The sequence below is a fragment of the Raphanus sativus genome, chromosome 1 (assembly GCF_000801105.2).
Source record: "Raphanus sativus cultivar WK10039 chromosome 1, ASM80110v3, whole genome shotgun sequence".
Lineage (NCBI taxonomy): Eukaryota > Viridiplantae > Streptophyta > Magnoliopsida > Brassicales > Brassicaceae > Raphanus > Raphanus sativus.
The window spans coordinates 6,895,622-6,915,938 of NC_079511.1; the positions used below are offsets into that span (position 1 = coordinate 6,895,622).

The 20,317-nt window shown below is 40.8% G+C and overlaps 7 protein-coding genes and 1 non-coding gene across 14 annotated transcripts; 5 read left to right on the forward strand and 3 right to left on the reverse strand.

The window, feature by feature from the left end:
- Positions 1-294: 294 nt before the first annotated feature.
- Positions 295-3,223, forward strand: LOC108850724 (protein SAWADEE HOMEODOMAIN HOMOLOG 1). 2 transcript variants are annotated; one of them, XR_008944871.1, is made up of 10 exons: positions 295-657; positions 1,306-1,398; positions 1,488-1,573; positions 1,741-1,786; positions 1,878-2,037; positions 2,133-2,193; positions 2,434-2,485; positions 2,554-2,696; positions 2,776-2,907; positions 2,992-3,223. XR_008944871.1 is itself a non-coding variant. In XM_018624212.2 (10 exons), the coding sequence occupies exons 2-10, from the start codon at positions 1,345-1,347 to the stop codon at positions 3,034-3,036; spliced, it is 768 nt and encodes a 255-aa protein (XP_018479714.1). In that variant the 5' UTR covers positions 302-657; positions 1,306-1,344; the 3' UTR covers positions 3,037-3,223. The 2 variants fall into 2 exon arrangements, 1 of the variants encoding a protein (XP_018479714.1); XM_018624212.2 differs by having other exon boundaries at positions 302-657; positions 2,554-2,697; positions 2,788-2,907.
- Positions 3,224-3,327: 104 nt separating this feature from the next.
- On the reverse strand, positions 3,328-4,510 carry LOC108850751 (cytochrome c-type biogenesis CcmH-like mitochondrial protein). Of its 3 annotated transcripts, none has more exons than XM_057007917.1 (4): positions 4,325-4,510; positions 4,020-4,167; positions 3,793-3,924; positions 3,328-3,710 (listed from the first exon to the last, which is right to left on the reverse strand). In XM_057007917.1, exons 2-4 carry the CDS (start codon positions 4,161-4,163, stop codon positions 3,504-3,506), a joined length of 483 nt encoding a protein of 160 aa, XP_056863897.1. In that variant the 5' UTR covers positions 4,164-4,167; positions 4,325-4,510; the 3' UTR covers positions 3,328-3,503. The 3 variants fall into 3 exon arrangements, with proteins under 3 accessions (XP_056863897.1, XP_018479734.1, XP_056863901.1); XM_018624232.2 differs by having other exon boundaries at positions 4,307-4,494; XM_057007921.1 differs by lacking the exon at positions 4,325-4,510 and adding an exon at positions 4,260-4,290.
- Positions 4,511-5,361: 851 nt separating this feature from the next.
- LOC108850742 (uncharacterized) lies at positions 5,362-6,085 on the reverse strand. The gene has a single exon (XM_018624223.2). The coding sequence runs from the start codon at positions 6,027-6,029 to the stop codon at positions 5,529-5,531; it is 501 nt and encodes a 166-aa protein (XP_018479725.1). The 5' UTR covers positions 6,030-6,085; the 3' UTR covers positions 5,362-5,528.
- Positions 6,086-6,234: 149 nt separating this feature from the next.
- On the forward strand, positions 6,235-11,377 carry LOC108850808 (uncharacterized). Its single transcript, XM_018624283.2, has 15 exons — positions 6,235-6,647; positions 6,731-7,121; positions 7,213-7,390; positions 7,488-7,627; positions 7,694-8,738; positions 8,847-8,947; positions 9,026-9,170; positions 9,613-9,681; positions 9,758-9,803; positions 9,882-10,129; positions 10,262-10,341; positions 10,436-10,571; positions 10,721-10,847; positions 10,945-11,027; positions 11,113-11,377. Exons 1-15 carry the CDS (start codon positions 6,539-6,541, stop codon positions 11,248-11,250), a joined length of 3,036 nt encoding a protein of 1,011 aa, XP_018479785.2. The 5' UTR covers positions 6,235-6,538; the 3' UTR covers positions 11,251-11,377.
- A 150-nt stretch (positions 11,378-11,527) lies between these two features.
- On the forward strand, positions 11,528-12,491 carry LOC108850836 (uncharacterized). The gene has a single exon (XM_018624307.2). The coding sequence runs from the start codon at positions 11,661-11,663 to the stop codon at positions 12,297-12,299; it is 639 nt and encodes a 212-aa protein (XP_018479809.1). The 5' UTR covers positions 11,528-11,660; the 3' UTR covers positions 12,300-12,491.
- A 111-nt stretch (positions 12,492-12,602) lies between these two features.
- Positions 12,603-13,795, reverse strand: LOC108850856 (uncharacterized). The gene is made up of 4 exons (XR_008944873.1): positions 13,655-13,795; positions 13,468-13,523; positions 13,267-13,308; positions 12,603-12,871 (listed from the first exon to the last, which is right to left on the reverse strand). It is a non-coding gene; the product is annotated as an uncharacterized LOC108850856 (transcript).
- A 142-nt stretch (positions 13,796-13,937) lies between these two features.
- LOC108850826 (U4/U6 small nuclear ribonucleoprotein Prp31 homolog) lies at positions 13,938-15,632 on the forward strand. 2 transcript variants are annotated; one of them, XM_057008984.1, is made up of 2 exons: positions 13,938-14,036; positions 14,113-15,632. In XM_057008984.1, the coding sequence occupies exon 2, from the start codon at positions 14,175-14,177 to the stop codon at positions 15,543-15,545; it is 1,371 nt and encodes a 456-aa protein (XP_056864964.1). In that variant the 5' UTR covers positions 13,938-14,036; positions 14,113-14,174; the 3' UTR covers positions 15,546-15,632. The 2 variants fall into 2 exon arrangements, with proteins under 2 accessions (XP_056864964.1, XP_056864941.1); XM_057008961.1 differs by having other exon boundaries at positions 13,977-15,632.
- A 466-nt stretch (positions 15,633-16,098) lies between these two features.
- Positions 16,099-20,313, forward strand: LOC108850815 (protein MLN51 homolog). 3 transcript variants are annotated; one of them, XM_057007934.1, is made up of 11 exons: positions 16,099-16,154; positions 16,250-16,724; positions 16,934-17,036; positions 17,152-17,357; positions 17,438-18,129; positions 18,336-18,438; positions 18,749-18,868; positions 19,108-19,163; positions 19,431-19,491; positions 19,726-19,868; positions 20,104-20,313. In XM_057007934.1, exons 2-10 carry the CDS (start codon positions 16,276-16,278, stop codon positions 19,751-19,753), a joined length of 1,818 nt encoding a protein of 605 aa, XP_056863914.1. In that variant the 5' UTR covers positions 16,099-16,154; positions 16,250-16,275; the 3' UTR covers positions 19,754-19,868; positions 20,104-20,313. The 3 variants fall into 3 exon arrangements, with proteins under 3 accessions (XP_056863914.1, XP_056863911.1, XP_056863919.1); XM_057007931.1 differs by having other exon boundaries at positions 16,126-16,724; XM_057007939.1 differs by having other exon boundaries at positions 16,126-16,724; positions 17,155-17,357.
- The last annotated feature ends 4 nt before the right edge of the window (positions 20,314-20,317 follow it).

A 20,317-nucleotide genomic window follows, 5' to 3' on the forward strand; every position in this document is an offset into this window, starting at 1 on the left:
ATTATGGACTTAAGAAATCCCAGTAAAAGTTGACCAAAAAAAAATCCCAGTACAAAAAAGACACGTTATGTTCACCTGTACAGACTTTAGAAAAGTCAGTAAAAAACTCTCTAGAAAGAAACGTTAACGTTCAACTGCATAGACTTCAGAACTTTTATTTATATAAATAATAATTATAGCCTCTGTAGGTAGGGCTTTTTTTTTTTTTGACATTGGGTAGGGCTTTCTTTGTATAAATATAAATATGGTACCTAGGAGGCCTTAGACATTTTTTTTGTAAATCTAGGCCTTAGAACATTGAGATGAATGATTTAAGATAGTGTTCTAACTGTCCATAGAATAAGTTTGAGTGTTCTGTTTTTCAGTGTTTGTAGTAATTGTAGTATAGTTTTGTTATGTACGTATTATGTTCGACATGTGAAATAATTGAGGCGCCATCTGTTATTATTATTTTTAATCTGTTAATTTTTCTTTCTTTGTGCAGAATTGTATTGATGTGTTGACCTGAAATTTCATGAAGTTGCAAAACAAGATACATTTGTTTTAATCATTGTCGTGAAGGAAACGCAGAAACATCATTGTGGCGATGAAAATATGATATTTGATTACTCTTAATCATATTTGATTAATCGTTTGCCAAGAGGAAGATTCCCCGAGGTAGAGTTTTCACACCATCTGTCTTCACGTCGGAAGACAATTATAACTGCTTTTTTTTGGAATTTCATCCGAAACCTGTTTTGCTGCTGGCGTAGACAATAAATATATTATTGATTCTAATTAAATATTAATCATCTAATGTCAGGAAAATTGAAGGTTAAATACTTAAATATGAACTTAGAAGGATGTATTTAATTAAGGGGGAATTGGGCAACTACAATTTTCTCTTTAATTAATCTGAGGATACAACTGTAAAAATATCATCTGCTATTTAAATATAATTTTTGTAAATGTAAATGTTACTAAAGTCTTATAATTTTAAAACATATTATTATTAAAATATTTTAAATAACCATTTTGAAAAATATTTGGGCATATTTCGTAGTTAAAAATATAAAATAAAAATTATATAATTCTAGATAAAATTCTAATATGATTTATATAAAATTAAAATCTAATTATATAATTCAATAAAAATCTTTTAAAACTCATTTAAGATCAAATAATTCCAAATACCAGGTCACAGGCCTATATAGAAACGAGAAAGCCCATATAGAAGATTAGTCTTCATTCTGGGCCCATCTCATCTCAATCTCTCTGATATATCAATTAACACCCATCACACTGATTCTGAACACTACTTAACAGAGTAGCAAATCAGCAAACCAACTTGTTTGTTCTCCGAGAATGGATGCTCCCGAAGATTCCTCCCACTATTTCACCGATTTCACCTTGGCCGAGGTCTATTTGATTTTTATATCTTCATAGATTTAAGAGTTTCAAGCGATGTAGTAACCTTTAAAATATTGCTCTTAAATCTGTCTGCGAAGATTGTAGACATGGAGACTCTGTTCAAGGAGCTCGGTGATCAATCTCTCCTCAAAGACTTCTGTCAAACGGTTGCCTCCTCTTTTAGGTATTTTATTGAGATCATGCAAGTCCTCTTTTGTTATGTAATTATATTTATTTGTATAAATATGCTTTTTATTTCCATGCTAGATGTTTTTTTTTTTTTGTAAAACATGCTAGATGTTTTAACTGTTTATGTCTGTTCAATGATTTAACTTCGGTCGGAATCAAAAGTTGCTCAGTGAATCGGAAGGGAAAATCATCAATAACATGGAAACAAGTGAGTCTCTTTATCCTTTCCTTACATACAAACGCAATGAGCTCAGAAGAAGTTAACCTTTTGTTCTTTGAGATGATGTTCTTTTTTTCAGGTACAGGGTTGGTTTCAGGGGAGGCTAGAGAAGGAAAACCAACCCAAGTCCAAGACTGTGCCATCTTCCCCTTTGCAGATTGTTGACTTATCAAATCTCGGTGGTGGTGGTTCTGTCAGAATCCCTGAAACTGTTACATGTGGTGGTGAAAGACTGAAAGGCTAGTTTCCTTTTTCTTGTGTGTGCATTCTTTTTCATTAACGCCTATCCTTCTTCCTTAATCACTTTAATATTTTTTTTGTTTGGGGTAAACAGGTAAGGCCTCTGATGTGTCTGATCTCGCTTTTGAGGCTAAATCTGCAAGGGATGACGCGTGGTTAGCACTCTAACTTGGCAACATACACACGTTTAGCACAAGACTTTGTTAAAAACTGTCCAAAGTCAGAAACATGGAGTGTACTATATGTTCCCTGTTGGTTGTTAACTTAACAAGCAATGCCCCTACCCCTACCTTTAGCATATGTTCATTCTGAACGTTTGACAAAGCACCTTTTTTCACAAGCCTAATGTTAAGAATGTAATGTACCTTTTGTGTTTTTTGTATCTTCTCTTTCAGGTATGACGTGGCTTCGTTCATGACTTATAGATATCTTCGCACTGGTGAACTGGTAAGGGCTCGTCTCTTTTGCTCAATGGCTGATTTTTTTTTGCAACTTAGAGAGCGTCTCTGCAACAGGAAGTGCGTGTCCGGTTTTCTGGGTTCGACAACCGACACGATGAGTGGGTGAACGTGAACACGTCAGTGCGTGAGCGGTCTATTCCTGTAGTACCATCAGAGTGTGGGAGAGTGAAGGTTGGAGACTTGCTTCTGTGCTTCCAGGTAAACCTAACCTTTGATTTAATTGAATGGAAACAAAAAGAAATTTAAAATATATAAGAATGGAAACATGGGGTGGTGGTTAATGAGCAGGAGAGGGAGGATGAAGCACTGTACTGTGATGCTCATGTTGTGAACATCAAGAGAGGGGTTCATGATCACAGGAGTTGTAACTGCGTGTTCTTTGTTCGCTACGAGTTTGACGGTACAGAGGTAAACAGCTTGATCTCAGCCTTTTATGTTAGGTGGTTTGGGAAGTGTAGTTCACCAAGTTGCGTTTTGACCATATATGGACAGGAACCGCTGGGAGTAGAATGTATTTGCCGTCGTCCTGAAGAGTGAATTTGTTTGGTCATGAAGTTATCTTTAGAAACAGGCTCTCACTGATGATACTCGGTAAACTATGACCTATAGATCGTATATAACTGAACCATTTTCCCAAGGGGTTCTGCAACTAAGTGTAAGCTTTTGCTATCTATAATGTGAAATAAAGTTCAAAAGGGGTTACTAGAATGTAACCAAACCTAAATGCTCAAGTCCGTTTCACAGGGCCTCAATCTCAGTATCTCTAAAAGCTCCATTTTAAGTTTTCTCTTGACACTTTACTTGCCAATTTTTTCGATAGAATGGAGAGAGCCAAGGTTTGTTTTATTCATAACCTCCAATGCAAGAAATACAAATACAGGGAATATTCAGTGCAAGACCACATTGCTTGTAAAAGATGCAAAAATCAGTTCTTATCTGATTCTTCTAGACAGTCAGTGTGCATTGTTTTATTTGGCTAAGACAACAATATCTTACTCAAGAAACTAACGGAGGTTAAGCCATCTCCTCAACCGGGAAACCACTCCTTGGGGAGGAGGGGGAGGTGGAATAAGAAGATCGAGAATGGTAACTCTCTCTTTTGGAGTCAATGAAACACCTCTAATAAGGTCCAGCGCCATGATGTGTACGTTTGTCCTTTGCCTGTGCTTACTATAAACCAGCCCTGCAGCAGTACCTCCAGCAATCAGAACCTGTCATAACAAAACACACCCGAACTCCATTTAAATTAAACTAAACGTCTCCGTAAGTAATTTATTGACCCTATAAACTGACCGGAGTTAACCACAATGCCGCTGTCTGCATATCAAATTTTGGAGCATAAAGCACAGTCTCCCCAAACTCATCCTCGAGCTTACTGTAGATCTCTTTGTCTGTTTTGCCAGCTCCTATTTCATCGCGGATCAGCTGCAATAATCAAATGTATCAGAGTAGTATGACAACGAAACTAACTTAGAAACTCATCCTTTTGGAATGTTTTTGAGTAAAAAAGAAACACTCACCTGTCTGAGGAGAATAGCAATATCTGCCTGTGAGTCTTCGATGGACTGACTCCCACACTCAGTGCAGCGAACGTTGTGGCTGATGTTTCTGGCTCGAGCGTCCAGCATCTGAGCCTTCTTCAGATCCTCATCTCTTTTCTCCATTGCCCTGAAAATGATGTCGAGTTGTTAGTTTTCATACACGCATTTCGTCGAACATGTTGTGGACAACAGAGCAAAACAACCACAAAATGTCAGGACCAAATGATGAAGGAATAATCTAGGTGGATTGGAAGGGAAAGTACGACCTCTGACCAGATATCAACCTGGAGTTGATGGAGAAGGCGTGTGGAGGAGCGTTCAGACTGTGACGTGTGTTGTCGCGTGTGTGAGTTATGACCCGACAAATTTATAAGGACAGGGCCCTTCCATCTTAACTAAAATTGGGCCTTGTATTTGTAGTGGCACCAAAGTTGAAGACACAATCCTTGGAAGTCAGCATGAGAGGAAGGAACCAAAACATCAACTGAGTCAAGAAGGACCGGACCATATGTAAAACAACAATGACACTGTATATATCAAGCATACACATTCTCCGATAGGAGAAAGTGAGATTGAACACAAACGCACAACACTGATAACTCGTTTCTCTAAACAAAAGTGTTACTCTTCTTCTTCTTCTTCTTCTTCATCACTCATCTTGTGTACTTGGGGAGTGGAGCCATAGGTGGATGTAGGCTAGAGAAGCTTTAGCCCTCTCAGGTGTACCTGTACCCTAACACTAGCAAAATGGTCTCATATTTCTCTTTGAACATACTTGACGCCAGAGCGATACTTGGCCGTCTTTCTAAATCATTTGCTATGTATTCTTCAATTATGTTCTCTTCAAGAGAGAGGTTAGTAGGCGTTTGACCAAAAAAGGGTAAGTAGGCGTCTGGTCATTATTTGTCAAGACTGCACATTCATTCAGACATGATATCATAACTTCCATCTTTTCTTTTATGCGAAGAATGAGCAAACTCAGCAAACAGAGAGAAGGCAATTAATCGACTTTCTCATTTCCGGTGGCACTGGCTCTGTACACATAATATCTCAACAACACCTGTCTAATATGTTTCTACATGCCTTTGACAGACCGAGAGCTAATAAGAAGATACTTTCTTCTCCACAAGACATGTTTGAAACAGCCGCCAACACACAAACTATATAATTCAATTTGGTATTGATTCCAAGAACAGATATATAATAGACATGCCTGCTAGGATCAGCAGTCAGCGCAGCTTCATAGCCGCATATCTCCCTGCATTACTGCTATAACTATCCCTTCATTTGAGACAAAATAGCACAATAGAAGCAGGACAAGTAAGTCAAAAAGAGATCGTATTTCATCCAGTTTAACATGCTGATACATAAAGCTTTGCCACCATTGCCAATGGAGAGACAAAGCTAAAGACTTTTAGAGGCAAAACGCTGCTAAAGTCTAATACTTTTATTTATATACACAGACTCGTGGAAACACTGTGAGCACTCTCAGACAAATCCTTCAACCAAAATCGGCTTCTTCTTCTCCTCTTCCTCGTCTTCCTCACTCTGATCCTTCTCCTCCCTGCTGCTCTCAACACCTTCAACGTCTACATCTCTCAAACCATCACCGCAACTTTTCCCTTCTTCTCCTCCTCCCCCCGCCACCACCAACGCATCTTCCATCTTCCCGTTGCCCTTTCCGACCAGACACGGCCCAGAATCCCTTCCATCGTCTCCGCCTACGACGATCGTATCGGAACCTCCGAGAACTGGCTTCGCCTCCTTCGTTCCCGGCCGCGGATCAGCTACGCAACCGCCGCCTCCTTCTTCCTCGTCGTCGTCGTGCTCGAAAAGCGACGCCGCGCGCGATTTCACGGCGTCTGCGGCTTTGCGAAACGCTTCCTGTATAGAATCAGGCGGCAGAGCACAATCTTCGAGGCCGGCATCTGCTAACGCCGGAGGAAGGATCTTGTCAAGCAAGCCGGCTCTTTCTTTCGCAGCCTCCATAGTAGATTCAGAGCTCCTCTCTCCTCTTCCGTGATCGAATCAATGAACCCTAATTTCGATATTTTAATTATTTTCGAGAGAAAGGCGGTAACAAGGGTATTTACGTCATTTGACTCGAGTTAACGAAATGGCCCAAGGTTTTTTTTTTGACGAACCAGGGTTCGACGCCTAGCGAGGACACATGGACTCGGTTGCCAAGTGTTAAGATTAATGAAATGCAAACCACGAAAGATCTTTTATCATCTTCCCGGTAACGCTCTCGCCGGAGAAGCCTCCGAAATCCACAAGCGTCACCGGGAGAGATAGAGAGAGAGAGAATCCATCAACGTAGATTCTATCGAACACCTCAGGCTTCGATTTTCCCTGGCAGTGATCCAAAATCAGCAGATCTTCCTTTCGATCCCGCCGTATTTCGAAAATCGAATCCTAACTTCCACTCATCTAAGAGAATGAGACCTTAGTTTCTCTTCCTAATCTGCTGAGAGAATCGAGAGGGATTAGGTTCAACTATGAGCAGCCAGAAGCAGGTGGTGACAGTTAGGGACCTGGTAGAGGAAGCCAAGAAGCGGATCGTAATCCTTGTGGTATGCGTCGTCGGACTCTCCTACCTCCTCTCCCGTAAGTTTCGCACTTCTCCTCTCAGCAAATCTCTAATTAATTGAATTAATCACGTTTGTTTGTTTGTTTGTTTTTTTATACAGTGACAAGTTCATCTGTTTTAGTTAACCTCCCTGCTGCTGCTTGCTTGATCATCCTCCTTCGTTACTTCTCACTCGACATCGAAATCAAAAGAAAGACCGCAGCGTACAATAATAGCAAAGCTTCGACACCATCTCTAATAAACAAACCTCCAGAACTCCCTAAAGCAGCTCCACGCTCTGATTGGAGAAGCAAAGTGAACTCTCAGGTCGTTGAAGATGCTTTAGATCGCTTCACTCGTCACCTCGTTTCCGAATGGGTGCTTGATCTCTGGTACTCCCGCATAACACCGGATAAGCAAGGTCCTGAGGAGCTGGTGTTTATTATCAACGGTGTTCTCGGGGAGATTTCACGGCGGTTTAGAAACGTGAATCTCATTGATCTGTTGACAAGGTATATGGGGTCTCATAGTGAGTTTCTTCTTACGATTGATTGCCTCTCCAAGTAACTACTGAAGTACTAAACTTTTTGGGATTGATTTCAGGGATCTGATTGATATTATATGTCGTCGTGTGGAGGTTTTCCGTGAACATCAAGGAAAGATTGAGAGAAAACAAAGGAGAAGCCTCAGTTTCGAAGACCGTGACTCAGAACTGAGGCGTCTGATGGCCGCTGATGATAAATTGCACCCTGCATTGTTCTCTCCTGAATCCGAGCATAAGGTGCGATTAGCTGTTTATTAACATTTATTTGTTTTTTGGATTATTTAACCACTTTTATGCGCTATTATGTGGTTATGTTCTGGTCTCTGTTTTTCAGGTTCTCCAGCATGTAGTGGACCGTCTCATTTCAATAACGTTCAGGCCAGAGGATCTGCACTGTGCTTTTTTCCACTATACCGTGAGAGAACTTCTTGCTTGCTGTGTGATGCGACCAGTCGTAAATTTAGCCAATCCTCGGTAAGATATTTTACCTCTTTTGGATCCTGTTATTGTCACCTCAGTGGTCCTCAAATTATTTTCCAGGTTTATAAATGAGAGGATTGAAGCTGCTGTGATATCAAAGATAAAGACTAGTGACGGTTCTAGTGCTGCAAAAGAGACATCTCAGTCTGAGGATCTCTCGGAGATTTCTCATGATCCTTTTTCTAGATATCTGGACCCCTCTGTCACAGGTGTTGAGCTTGTGCAATTAAAAAATGAACAGCAGGAAAAGAAAAATGCTACAGATAAACAGCATGTAAAGGATTTGGCCAAAGATCCATTGCTTTCAATAGACACTCGATCTTCCCGATCTTGGAACTCCTTACCCTTACCTTCCAAAGGGGTTGATGATATTAAAGATCTTCAAGGACATCGAGGAGGAGAGGGCTGGGGTGATGTATTAGACAAGGTGTCACAAAGGAAAACGGAGACCCTTTCTCCCGAGCATCTTGAAAGCGTGTGGGCAAAGGGAAGAAACTATAAAAAGAAGGAAGGTGAGAAAGTTGTTGAGCGGGTGCCGCCGAGATGGTCTAGCAAGGAATCGTGCAGCGATGCTGATGCTGCAGAACCTAAAAAGTTGAGTGAAAGCACTGCGAATGCAAGAGGAACTAGCCAGCATAAGGAAGTAAATACAGAAAGTCTCTTATCAGGTTATTCCTCTGCTGAAGAGGACGAGGATCAAACAAAAAGTAGTCGTTCTTATACATCTGAGGAGGATGAAACTGTAACAGGTCTAAACAGTCCTGGGACTCGAGTCTGGGATGGTCGAACGAACAGAAATCCTGTTGTTTCACGGATACACCATCCACTTGAAAATTCTGGTCGTCGTTCCGTTAAACACAGTAAAGAGCATGAACATTACGAGCAAGCACCCAGACATCAATCTAGCAGGAAGAGATCCAGACGTTCTGGACAGATTCGAGGCAATGATGATAGCGATGATTCTGAAAATGATTCTTTGGCTAGATCATGCAGTGGAACATCTGCAACCTCGTCTGCATCATACATTTCAATGGCGGGAAGTGACCTTCCCAATGCCCTTAAAAGTTCTTTGTTGGTTGATTCCTTTGACAAATTGAGATGTGAGGTGAGTAAATATCTATTTGGCATCCAAACACCCATAAAGCTGTAGACAATGATGTTCCATATGCTGTGAATCATATGATGGATGGATAAATTTAGGTTCTTCTCGCAGGTTTTGGGTGCCAATATTGTGAAGAGTAGTTCTAAGATGTTTGCTGTGTATTCAATCGCTGTCACAGATGAAAGTAATCGTAGCTGGTCTATCAAAAGAAGGTGAAATAATATTACTTTTACGGATCTGATGATAGCGCATTGTCTTTTTAAACAATATTTACTTATGTGAACCTCCAGATTTCGACATTTTGAGGAGATTCACCGGCGGCTTAAAGTGTTTCCCGAGTACAATCTTCATTTACCGCCAAAGCATTTCCTGTCAACAGGGGTGGACATACCTGTTATCCAAGAGCGATGTCTACTCCTTGATGACTATCTCAAGGTCAAACGTCCTGTCACTTGTTTCTAGTCTCTGTTGATACTTTATTCATGGTGTTTTGTCTAAGGATTTGTTTTGTTTTCTACTGAATTTGTATTTTGATGAGTAGGTTGACTGTGAATCAGATTTTGTGTTTTCATATTTTGGTCGTTACTTCTGGATTTTTGAAAAGCTATTGCTGAAGTTTTTATACATAAAACATTACCGTCTGCTAGGACTCTGTAAATTAGTCTGAAGTAGAGTCTGGCATGCTCTGATGTACTGAAGTTATGTGCTTATGTATATTGATTTGCTCCAGTAACTAGTGCTGATAGCTGCTTGAAGCTTTGTACATAGTTGTTTTTCACATGCCGTCTGTTCTTTCACGTTAACCAACATGTGAATACATTGAAGTGATTTCTCAGTTTTTCTTAATCTGCGATTACCTTTTTTCTGCTTTGCTCAGAAGCTTTTGCAGATACCCAGAATTTCAGGATCGATTGAAGTTCGGGACTTCCTCAGTGTGGATTCCCAGGTAAGTTCTCTTCTTCTGAATCAAAGATCACTAGTGCTAACAAAATTTGAATGTGTATAATGTTGCTGCTGTGCAGGCTTATGCGTTTTCAAGCTCTTTCTCTATCGTTGAGACGCTGACGGGTGGGTAATTTACAACACAATGGGATTTTGAATTTTACTAGTTTGCTCTTATTTACTGTCACTAGTAAATCTTTTCAGTTAAACCTGTCCGTAAGACCTCAAATATGGCCGAGGTGACGCCGGGCCTTCTTCCTCCGAGAGAAAATCTTAATTCAGAGAATGGGAAATCGGGAGTCAAAAGTGATCTGAAGTCAAAAGCGAAATCGCCTGGAAATGAATATACGAAGACGCCTGATTCAGATGTGGGAAATAGCAAAGAGAACGGTGGACTGAAAGTGGGTACTCAACATGGTGATGTTGTGGCCTTTGCAGGCCTGCCGACAGAGGTATATATTTAACATCCACACCTAGCATAAGCCAATCGAATTTTCTATTATGTCTTTTGCATTGAGAAAGCACCAGTTCAGTACTTTGTACTTCTATCTTGCTGTGCTCGTTATAACCCATCTTTCTTGCAGTGGGTTCCTCCGAAGCTAACACTGCCCCTACTAGACTTGGTAGATGTCGTTTTTCAGCTCCAGGAGGGTGGGTGGATCAGGTACATCATTTGATGACCAGAGGGCATACTATATTTTTCTTTCTGAGTTAAGGAAGTGGAGTGATTTTGATCATCTACTTTTGCACATTACAAGGCGGAAAGCTTTTTGGGTTGCCAAACAGATACTCCAACTAGGGATGGGCGATGCGTTAGACGATTGGGTACTTGAGAAAATCCGTCTTTTGCGGCGAGGAACTGTAGTTGCTTCTGGAGTTCAACGGGTTGAACAGGTGAGGGAACCTCTTCATTTTGCATAGTGAGCAATGGATTAAATCAGTACTGCCAAACAGTGACACCCCTATGATATTTTTACTGGCCTGATTCTATTTCAATCCCTGTTGAGATTTGAAAAGTGTGATATTTGGTTATGACCTCTCAGATACTATGGCCTGATGGGATATTCATCACAAAGCATCCAAAAAGGCAGCAACAATCCAGCAGTTCTGAAGAGGAGCAGCAACAAGAAGCAGAGAGACGAGCCAAGTTTGTTCGTGAACTGATGATCGGTAAGTGATCTTCCTGTGATCTGATACTCTTTTTGCATCAGTGATATCTAAAGCTTTGTTTGATTAACACAAATGTTTGAATTAACCCTGAACACAGAAAAAGCTCCAGCGACTGTAGTGAGTCTTGTGGGTCAAAAGGAGTATGAACAATGTGCGGAAGACCTCTACTTCTTCCTTCAGGTAAAAACATTCCAGTATTGTCTTTAGGTTTTGGACCTCAATCTTAAGTACTGGGTTTGATTTTGTTAAATTGGTGATGTTTCAGTCATCAGTATGTCTAAAGCTGCTGGCATATGACCTTCTGGAGCTGTTGCTGACCTCGGCGTTTCCAGAAATGGAGCAGGCTTTCAAACAGTTGCAAGACGAAAAACACCTCTTTGGTCAATACACACCACCAACCTGATAGTTAGATTGTGCTTTGTAACTCCTCTGCATCTTACCTGGAGTTTTGCTCAGTATGTTTAAACGGTAACATATATACCATCGAAAGAAGTCGGAGAATGAAAACATAGTAGTGCTTTCAAAGCTAATTGGCACAACACTTCCTTCTCACAAAACATGGTGGGCTTACCATTAAGGTCGGAACATGGGCTTGGTTCTGATATATTAGCCTGTGCAGCTGACATGTATGATAGTCGATGAGCAATGGTGGCAACAATGATAAGTAGGGGACCATTGTAAACACTGCTTATCAATGTGATGACGATCGCTTACCTATAAAAGTGTCCTTGACACTCATCAACATGACACCTTCTTTAAGTCTGACTTCGACATATCACATCAGCTCCCTTCTTCTAACATGCCACTGAATGAATGTTAGGTTTCGTTTTGAGTTTACATAAATATGGTTATCGTCTCAATAAAGGAACAACAGGAGAGACAAAAATAGCCACGATGATGAAACCCTCAGCGAAATCAATTCAGAGAGTTGGTCGTTTCTTAAGGAAGAGCCTTGGAAGCATCAAGTCCACTGTCTGCTTTGGTAAATACCACCATAACTTCCCTAACAACAACACTCCACTCTTGAGCCCCTTCTCATGCAGTCTTGCCCTCTCTTGTTCACAAGATTCCCAGACTGAAGAAACGTACAGCGTTATCTCTTGTGAAAGCAAGGCTGTTGCAGAAACCAGAGATGAGAGACTCATCAACAAAAACCAACATAAGAAGAAACCGAAGAAAAAGGTTGCAGTTGCCGAGTCGTTCGAGGAGGCAAAGAGAAGAGGTGACAAGTTGGCACAAAAGATGAAAGATCTGAACATGGTTGATCTCAGAGACATGGAGCATGCATCGGATGTAAAAGAAGCGCTTAGATGCTATTCAAGCATTAGAAGCCCTGTCTACCTTGACATTGTTGACAATTTCTTCATAGACATGTACTACGAGTTCTCTGATCCACGCACCTCTTCTAGTATCAACGGTTCAAGAAGAAAAGCTGGCTCTTTCAGACTCTAAGACCCTCTATTCAGCTTCGCTTGCAAGGCAGGGTGAAGCTATCTCGTTTAAGATTATTACTACTTAAAGAAACGTTGTTCATAAAAGTTGTTTATCCCAATACGCAGCACATATATTTCACTTAGGTAAAATCATTCGTTACTACCTCATCCTGTAGAGTTTTAAGTGATCAATGCAACATATATTTAGCCTTTCAGTTTATTGCAAACTCGTTTGTAAACTTGGACACCGAGATGGAGAAACATGACAACAGTCTAAATTGAATCCTGAATCCTGAAATGAAGCGCTATGTATATGACAGCATTTTGATTAGACGATAAAAACCATTTTTCTTTTTATCATAATATAAAAAGCAAACATATGTATAGGGGAGACGCAGAGTTACTCTCCTAGGAACATGATAGAAGTTACACAACAAACGATTTATTTTGTTTTCCAAGTTGTTGATAAATATGCACTGTCAAAGACAGGCTACATGGATAAGAACGGAATCATTTCTTGCCGCTCTTCTTAAGTCCGGAGCCTCCAAAAGATCCCTTCTGTGATGCCTTGGCTCTCAGTTCTTTAAGTGCCTAATTTAGTTTCAAAAAAAAAAGAAAACAAAATGGGTCAGGTTCTCAATAATAACAAACGCTTCCTTCCATCGCATGCCAATGAGGCAATCGTTTACGTTTTAATCAAGGATCCTAATCAATATCATTTCCATAATTTTAAAGAAAATATAAGCGATGAATGACACTTCTTAAATAACAAACAGTTTGAAATATGACTCATCTTGACTTATAAAGTGTAATTATTAATGTTCAGATTGACAACGTGACCAAACAGAACAAAGTGGCACTGCATAATCTCTCCAAAGTAGTGACTCCCTACTAGTGTAGACTACAAATAAACCAAACTATATGCAAACAAAAAAAAACTACATAATAGAGAGGCAACAAGCAAGAGTATCAAAGTGGGAACTAACCTTTTCCTCGTCTTTCTTCTTCTGAAGGTTAGCCATATCGTGCTGCAGTAAATCAACATTCAAGAAGTCAGAGGAGTGAGTAGCAACAAAAGAATCACTCTTAAAATACTGTGTATACTTGGCACAATTAAAAAACAAAGATCCAGAAAGCAAATACTATTTTGTTTCAGTAAGAGAAAGGTGAGGAAAAGAGGGTTTCACCTCGTCGTATTCCTTCTTATCAGCTTTCGGCTGCTTCAAAGGTTTCGCCTTTCCTCCTGTTTTTTTTTCAAAAAGAAAATTCTTAGCAGATCGCAAAGTATGCTCTTTTATTACTTTTCTCGCAAACGAATCAACATAACATAAAAGAAGAACCTTTAAATCCATGAAAACTAAAAAACTGATTTACCTTGCTTGGACGACATGACCGGTTTAGCTAGGGTTTGATGCTGCTTGTCTGAGAATTTGCGGAAAAGCAGACTTTCAGACGACGGACTTTGTGTATTTCGATAGAATCTCTAACCACTTGCTTGCAGAGTTATATATTGTGTTCGTAGTAACGACGCAACCCATTAAATGGGCTTCGAGAGATAATAGCCCAATTTAAAAAAGCCCATTAAATATTTGGACCACCTCACCGACTAAACATTTAAAAGGAAAACTTGTCTATCAAGTAAAAAGGAAACACGCGAGAAAAGGAAAATCCCAAAGACGCCTATAAAAGAAGCTGATCAACACACACAAAATCATTAACGAACTAGAAGAGCTTTAGAAGAATCATAGATCGTTTGGTAAGCTCTTTTGATTTTCTTATTCCTCTCGAACTATATTAAGATATGGCACAACTTGAAGATTCATTCCTCGCAGAGATCGACGAGTTATCCGACTATGAAGAAGACAACGTTGCAAACCACGAAGGAGATATCTCCATGGACACGTCAGACTTGGAAACCCTAAAGTCCGACGAAGATGAGGATCTCGACACCGTCTCCAAGCTACAGAAAACTCAGAGATACCTTGATATAATCCACAAGGTGGACGAGGCTCTCCTCGGCAACAAGGGTTTCGATAAAGCTATGACGACGTCAGAAGACGATCCCGAATACAAGCTCGTCGTGGACTGCAACCACCTCTCCGTAGATATCGAGAACGAGATCGTAACCGTCCACGGCTTCATCCGTTCCAAGTACAAGCTCAGGTTCCCAGAGCTGGAGTCGTTCGTGCATCACCCGGTCGAGTACGCTAGCGTCGTGAAACAGATCGGGGACGAGAAGGACTTAGCCCTAGTTCCTTTCAAAGACCTCTTTAAGAGTACCATCATCTCTGTTTCGCTCATGGCTTCGACCACTCAAGGGAAGCCTCTCCCCGAAGACGCCTTGCGGAAGACGCTGAAGGCGTGCGATAGGGTTATTGAACTCGACTCCGCGCTGAAGAAGATTCTAGGGTTCGTTGAGACCAAGATGGGATGCATCGCGCCGAATCTTTCGGCCGTTGTAGGGAGTGCCGTGGCTGCCAAGCTAATGGCTACTGCTGGGGGTTTGTCAGGGCTCGCTAAGACGCCTTCCTGCAACGTTCAGGTTCTTGGACAGAAGAGGAAGAATCTTGATGGATTCTCTAGTGCGACAACTCAGTCGCGCGTGGGGTATCTTGAGCAGACTGATATCTTCCAGAACACTCCTCCTGGACTTAAGCCGAAAGCCATCAAGCTCTTGGCGGGAAAGTCGACTTTGGCGGCAAGGATCGACGCCAGCAGAGGAGATCCATCGGGGACTAACGGTAGATCTTTAAGGGAAGAGATTCAGAAGAAGCTTGACAAGTTGCAAGAACCTGGCGTTGCGAGGCAGCCTAAGCCGCTTCCCGTTCCGGATATGAGTAGTAAGAAAAAGAGAGGCGGTCGGAGGCTGAGGAAGATGAAGGAGAGGTACGCGGTGACGGAGATGAGGAAGCATGCTAATAGGGTTGCGTTTGGTGTGACGCCTGAAGAGAGCTCGCTTGGTGATGGGTTGGGTGAAGGGTATGGGATGCTTGGTCAGGGTGGGAGCAAGAGGCTGCGAGTTTCCGCCGTCCCGAGCAAGCTGAAACTTGGTGCGAGGCTTGAGAAGAGGCTCAAAGAAAGACAGTATACAAGCGGTGTTACTACTACTAGTACAGCCAGTTCTGGTTTCATGACGTCGAGGCTTGCTTTCACTCCTGTGCAGGGGATAGAGCTGTGCAACCCTGGAGCTGTGCAGTTAGGGAGCGGGACTCAGAGCACTTACTTCTCGGAGTCGGGAACCTTCTCTAGGGTCAAGAAGATATGAATCAGTAAGCATAAGAGAGGAGGTAGAAGAAAGCGGTGTTTTTATAATTGCTTTTTTTTTTTTTTAATATTGTCTGCATGATGTTTTAGTGTTTGAGATGATTGGAAACTTAATGGAGTGTGTTAAAAAATAAAATTTGCAGTTTGTGTCTATTCAACGATAACTAGATAGTTACTCTGATGATTATTTAATTATATTTCTAGCTCAAGTATACAAAACAACATTTGTAATAAGAGTTTTGCTTATATTTGAATGTGGCTTTAGAGGCAATGAGATCTTTTAAGCCATATGAGGGAGCCATCCCTTGCGATGTAAGGTTAATAATACCAATGAGGTCAGTCTTGAAGGATTCAAGAGTTACCCTATCAAAGTTACAAGATTCCCCTATTAAGTCAGCTTCTCATCAAAGCCTTTGAATTTGAGAAAAGGATCTTGTTCTTAACAAGACAATCCAAACGACGCCGTATTATGATTGTTTTAAATAAAATCGAATTTTATTTTTAATTTTTAATCTGGATAAGACGCCGCTTCCACTATTAATCTATTTATTATATAAAAGTCAAAGTCTCTTCCACTCCTCCATTCGATAAATCGCAGAAGAAACGAAAGGTAAAATTAGGGTTTGGGTTTTGTTCGTTCCTTCGATTCTTCAATTTCTCGGTGAGGTTAGGGGTTTAGATTCACGAGTTCAATCTATTTTCCAGGTTTCTAGAGAGAGAGAGAGAGAGTCATGGCGTCAGCTGATGCAGTAGAACCGGAGTACGAGAGTGATCCCGAGGAGCTGAAGCGCTCTTTGGCGACTCGGAGGAGAGAAGCTAGCGATGACGAAGAGGAAGATGACGGTGGTGGTGGTGGCGAAGGAATTAAAAACCTTAGGGCTGAGATCGATTCCGATGCCGACCAGTCCGATGAACAGGATGGTGCTGCTGTGGAGAATGATAATGACGAAAACAAGAGCGATGATGGAGAGGAGAGTTACGACGAGGAGGAGGGGGAGGAAGGCGGTGAGTATTTGGAACACGAAGGGGTCGATGATGACAAGAGGAGTAAGCCAACAGCGGAAGGTCTTGTAGATGGAGAGGAAGAGAAGGAGAAGCAATCGGCTGCTGCGGTGCCCACAGGTGGAGCCTTTTATATGCACGATGACAGGTTCCAGGAACTCTCTGCGGGACGTGGCAGGTAACACTCTTTTTCACAATCTTCTCAGTTGCAAATCAATTTTGCTTCTATATTGGAGTGATAATACACTGAATCAATTACTTTATTTCATGTAAATTCATTTGCTATGTCATATCTAGCCTAGTTCATGCTATTGGGAACTGGGAATATAATTCTCAATAGTCATGGTGATGTCATATTAGTATAATCTTTGTTTTTGGCTTTCATAGGCGAATGCGTGGTGGAAAGAAACCGTGGGGATCTGGAGATGAAAGAAAATGGGGACATGACAAATATGAGGAGGTGAATAGTACTCAGGAACGACATTATGATGTATAATAGCTTTCTCTCTCTCTGTTTTTTTTTTTACATTCTTTTAGATCCCTCTTATCTCTAAAAGTATGTATTATGTGTATAATTGACTGGGTTGTACTTGTGTAAAAATCAGCAGAAGAGTTCAAGAGGCAGACACAGAGGTCGCGGTCGAGGTAGGGGACAAGGGCGCGGATACACTAGAGGGAGAAGCTCTAATGCATCATCCAGCAATGGACAGCAAATTTTTGTTCCTAAAGCTGCCACACGTGAGGGAGAGCCTAGAAAAGATGAGACTCCCCTTGGCAAAGGCAATCAAGCACATTCTGTGCAGAAAAAACAGTGAGTTCTTACTTTTCGTTTTCTATAGCTGAGTGAAGATTTTTTCTCTAATACGATGTACTTGTGTACTGGATCTGTAGGTTAAGAAATTCTCGAGGTTCACAGCATTGGCATGAGAAAGCGACACACCACGATTCACAACGTTCACCATCTGCACCTGCTAAGACTGGGAATGAATATGCACATACTAAAAAGAATGTAGTTGCTTCAAGTCTTAGTTCTGCTTCTCCTCCTTTTTATCCCTCAGTGTCCTCGAGTAGTTTGGCACATGGTATACAAGTTGGTATGGAAAAACTCCACACGAATGAAAGTGCCACTTCCTCTGGGAAGAAGTATAGGAATACAAAATCCGTCTATCTTCCTGTCAATACTGCCCGGAATGTTCAGTCCACGAGTCAAGGCAGAGGTGCTCCTGCTGCTGAAAACGTGTTTTACCCCGAATCTCATAGTCAAGGTGACAACATGCAACTCAATGGAGATTCAAAAGGCACTGGCCAAAGCTATACTAGATCTTCCGGGCAGAGTTTTGATCAGCACGCTGCTGTAAACAGATCATTGTCTTCCTCTACCCAAAAAACTAGCTCATCAAAAAATCGTTATCCTCCTGGTGAAATAGAATCTGCGTTGGAAACAGTTGCGTCATTTGGTAAGGGTAAAGGGGCTCTTCACCCTAGTGGAAGGGGCTCTTTGATGTATAGTGGATCTCATGTGATGGGGCGTGCAGAAAGTCTGGCATCTGGTGACAATTCTAATTTCCCAGCTTTTCTGCCTGGTAAGTTCTTTTGGAAGATACTTTTCTCTTTGCAATTCTATCTGAAAAGAATTTCTTAAGAATGAAACTAGAATTTGTTGATGCTGAGCGCTTGATTGTCTTGTCTATTAAAAGTATTTGTCAGATTATTGTATCTGCTTACTGCTATTTTTTTTTATCTGGCTAGTATTTAAATTATTGTCTATCATGATTAATTGCAAATGCAGTTATGCAATTCGGTGGTCAACATGGTGGGGTTCCAACATTTGGAATGGCTTTTCCAGGATATTACCAGCCTGAAAATGGTGTTGGAAACCCGGAGATGACCTGGTATGCTTACTCCTTCCCCTTCTAGTTAGTTGAACTTTTTGGATGCTAGTTTTCATAAGTTCTCGGTTGTAAGTGTTCATTGTTAGCTGAATTCCAGTATTTTTCGTGGTTTGTATAATGTTCCACTTGATCACCCTTGTTCGAGTCTGCATGCTGGAAAAACTGAACCTACAAAGACATAATTTTATTAGTATGTTTGCTTTCATTTTGTATACTATGCTGTTCATATGCCCAGAGGGCTCCATCTATATGGACTTCCTGATTTTTCTTTCTCCTGCTTGCTGTTGAGATTTTTGTGTCGGATTGGCAGGATGCCAGTTTTGACTGGTCCAGGAGCTTTAGGAGCTTCATACAGTCCGCCGTATGCTGCTATTGATGGTTCTTACCAAGCACACAAGCCAGGGCTACCTTCCTCTGCAGGATCCTCCAGGTTTAGAGAGTAATCTGCATTGCTGTTATTTGTTTTAAATATTTTTAGTGCAAAAACCATGTTGACTGTTAGAGGTTTATTAAAAAGAATTCAAGTGATATTTGCAAATTTTCATTGTTTCTCTTATAGAAAACCTATCGCATATGGTTGGCAGTTGGCACATGTTATCTCCCATATTTATATTTAAAAGCAGTAAAGCACGCATTTTTGGCTTACTAATTAAATTACCAATTTTGCAGCAAAGAGAAAAGCACGAATAACCTTAATGATCTCGAGAATCCCATGGAGAGTCCTGGTTAGTCATCTTGCAATACTGGGTTATAAGGGGATGGATTTGCACTTATTGGCTTTTAATTTGGAAAGAATTGAATTATGAAAGCTTATGTGATAGATAACTAGTACAGAAAAATATATGTGATGAATATTATTTCAGCAGGTACTGTCTTTAACAGTACTTTTCCGTTGGTCACAAAATAGCTAGTTAAGGAGATATTCATCGGCTAATATGAAGATTGATTGTTGGGATCAGTCTGTTTAAGTTGAGCTACTTCCTTCTATGCAGAGGTTACAGAGAGTGGGGTTTCAAAACGGCAAAACAACAACCCAAGCAAGCAACCTCGTAGGTGAGTTTTTAAAGTTAACATCTACTCTTTGAAATCCATCACCAGGTAATATTGAACCATTTATTAGGGCCCACGATGCAACTCTGTCTACAGATTAGACTTGCAGTAACTGGCTAACTGCATTAAATGACCTATGGTCGAATATTTTTGTAGAATTCATGTAGAATAAGTTTATTTGAAATTTGATCCCATCATAAACAGTAGTTACTTGAGTTGTCGTTGGTGTGTATGCAGGTACTCGGAGATGAGCTTTAGCAAGTGATTACATTTGTTTAAAACTAGGAAGATTGGTTAGGGACTCCTTGGAGCAGGGCCCTGGCGCTTCTCCAATCTTCTTTACATCTCACTTTGGCCGCAATTGTTCCTGAATTTCTTAGGTAAGTGATTTAAAGCTGTATTTTAATTATGGGGATAGTAATAGACGACTAGCGGGGAATGAATGTTGTGTGGTTACTACAGTTTTATAGAGGAGGGTAATAATAAAAGACAATACTAGTAGACTACCACTAGCAAATAGAAATGCAGTGATATGGGTATGCTATGCTATGTGTTATTTCGTAAGTTCGATCATCTGCCTTGTTTAGTAATCATACCGTTTTGACGCTATTTCAGGGAAGTTGTCTCAAAAGCCTTGGTCAGCCTGTTTGGTGTTTCTTCTTTCCATTTTTTTTCCTATGTAATCATTTCTGTTTGTTTCTTATATAAGGTTGATGACTTCTGGTTTGGTAGTGTGTTTATTTTTCCGTATAACGCAGTTTCTAAACAGACAATGTTATGAAAAATGAAATGGTTAATGAATGAATGCCAGCTACATTTTAGTAATCTT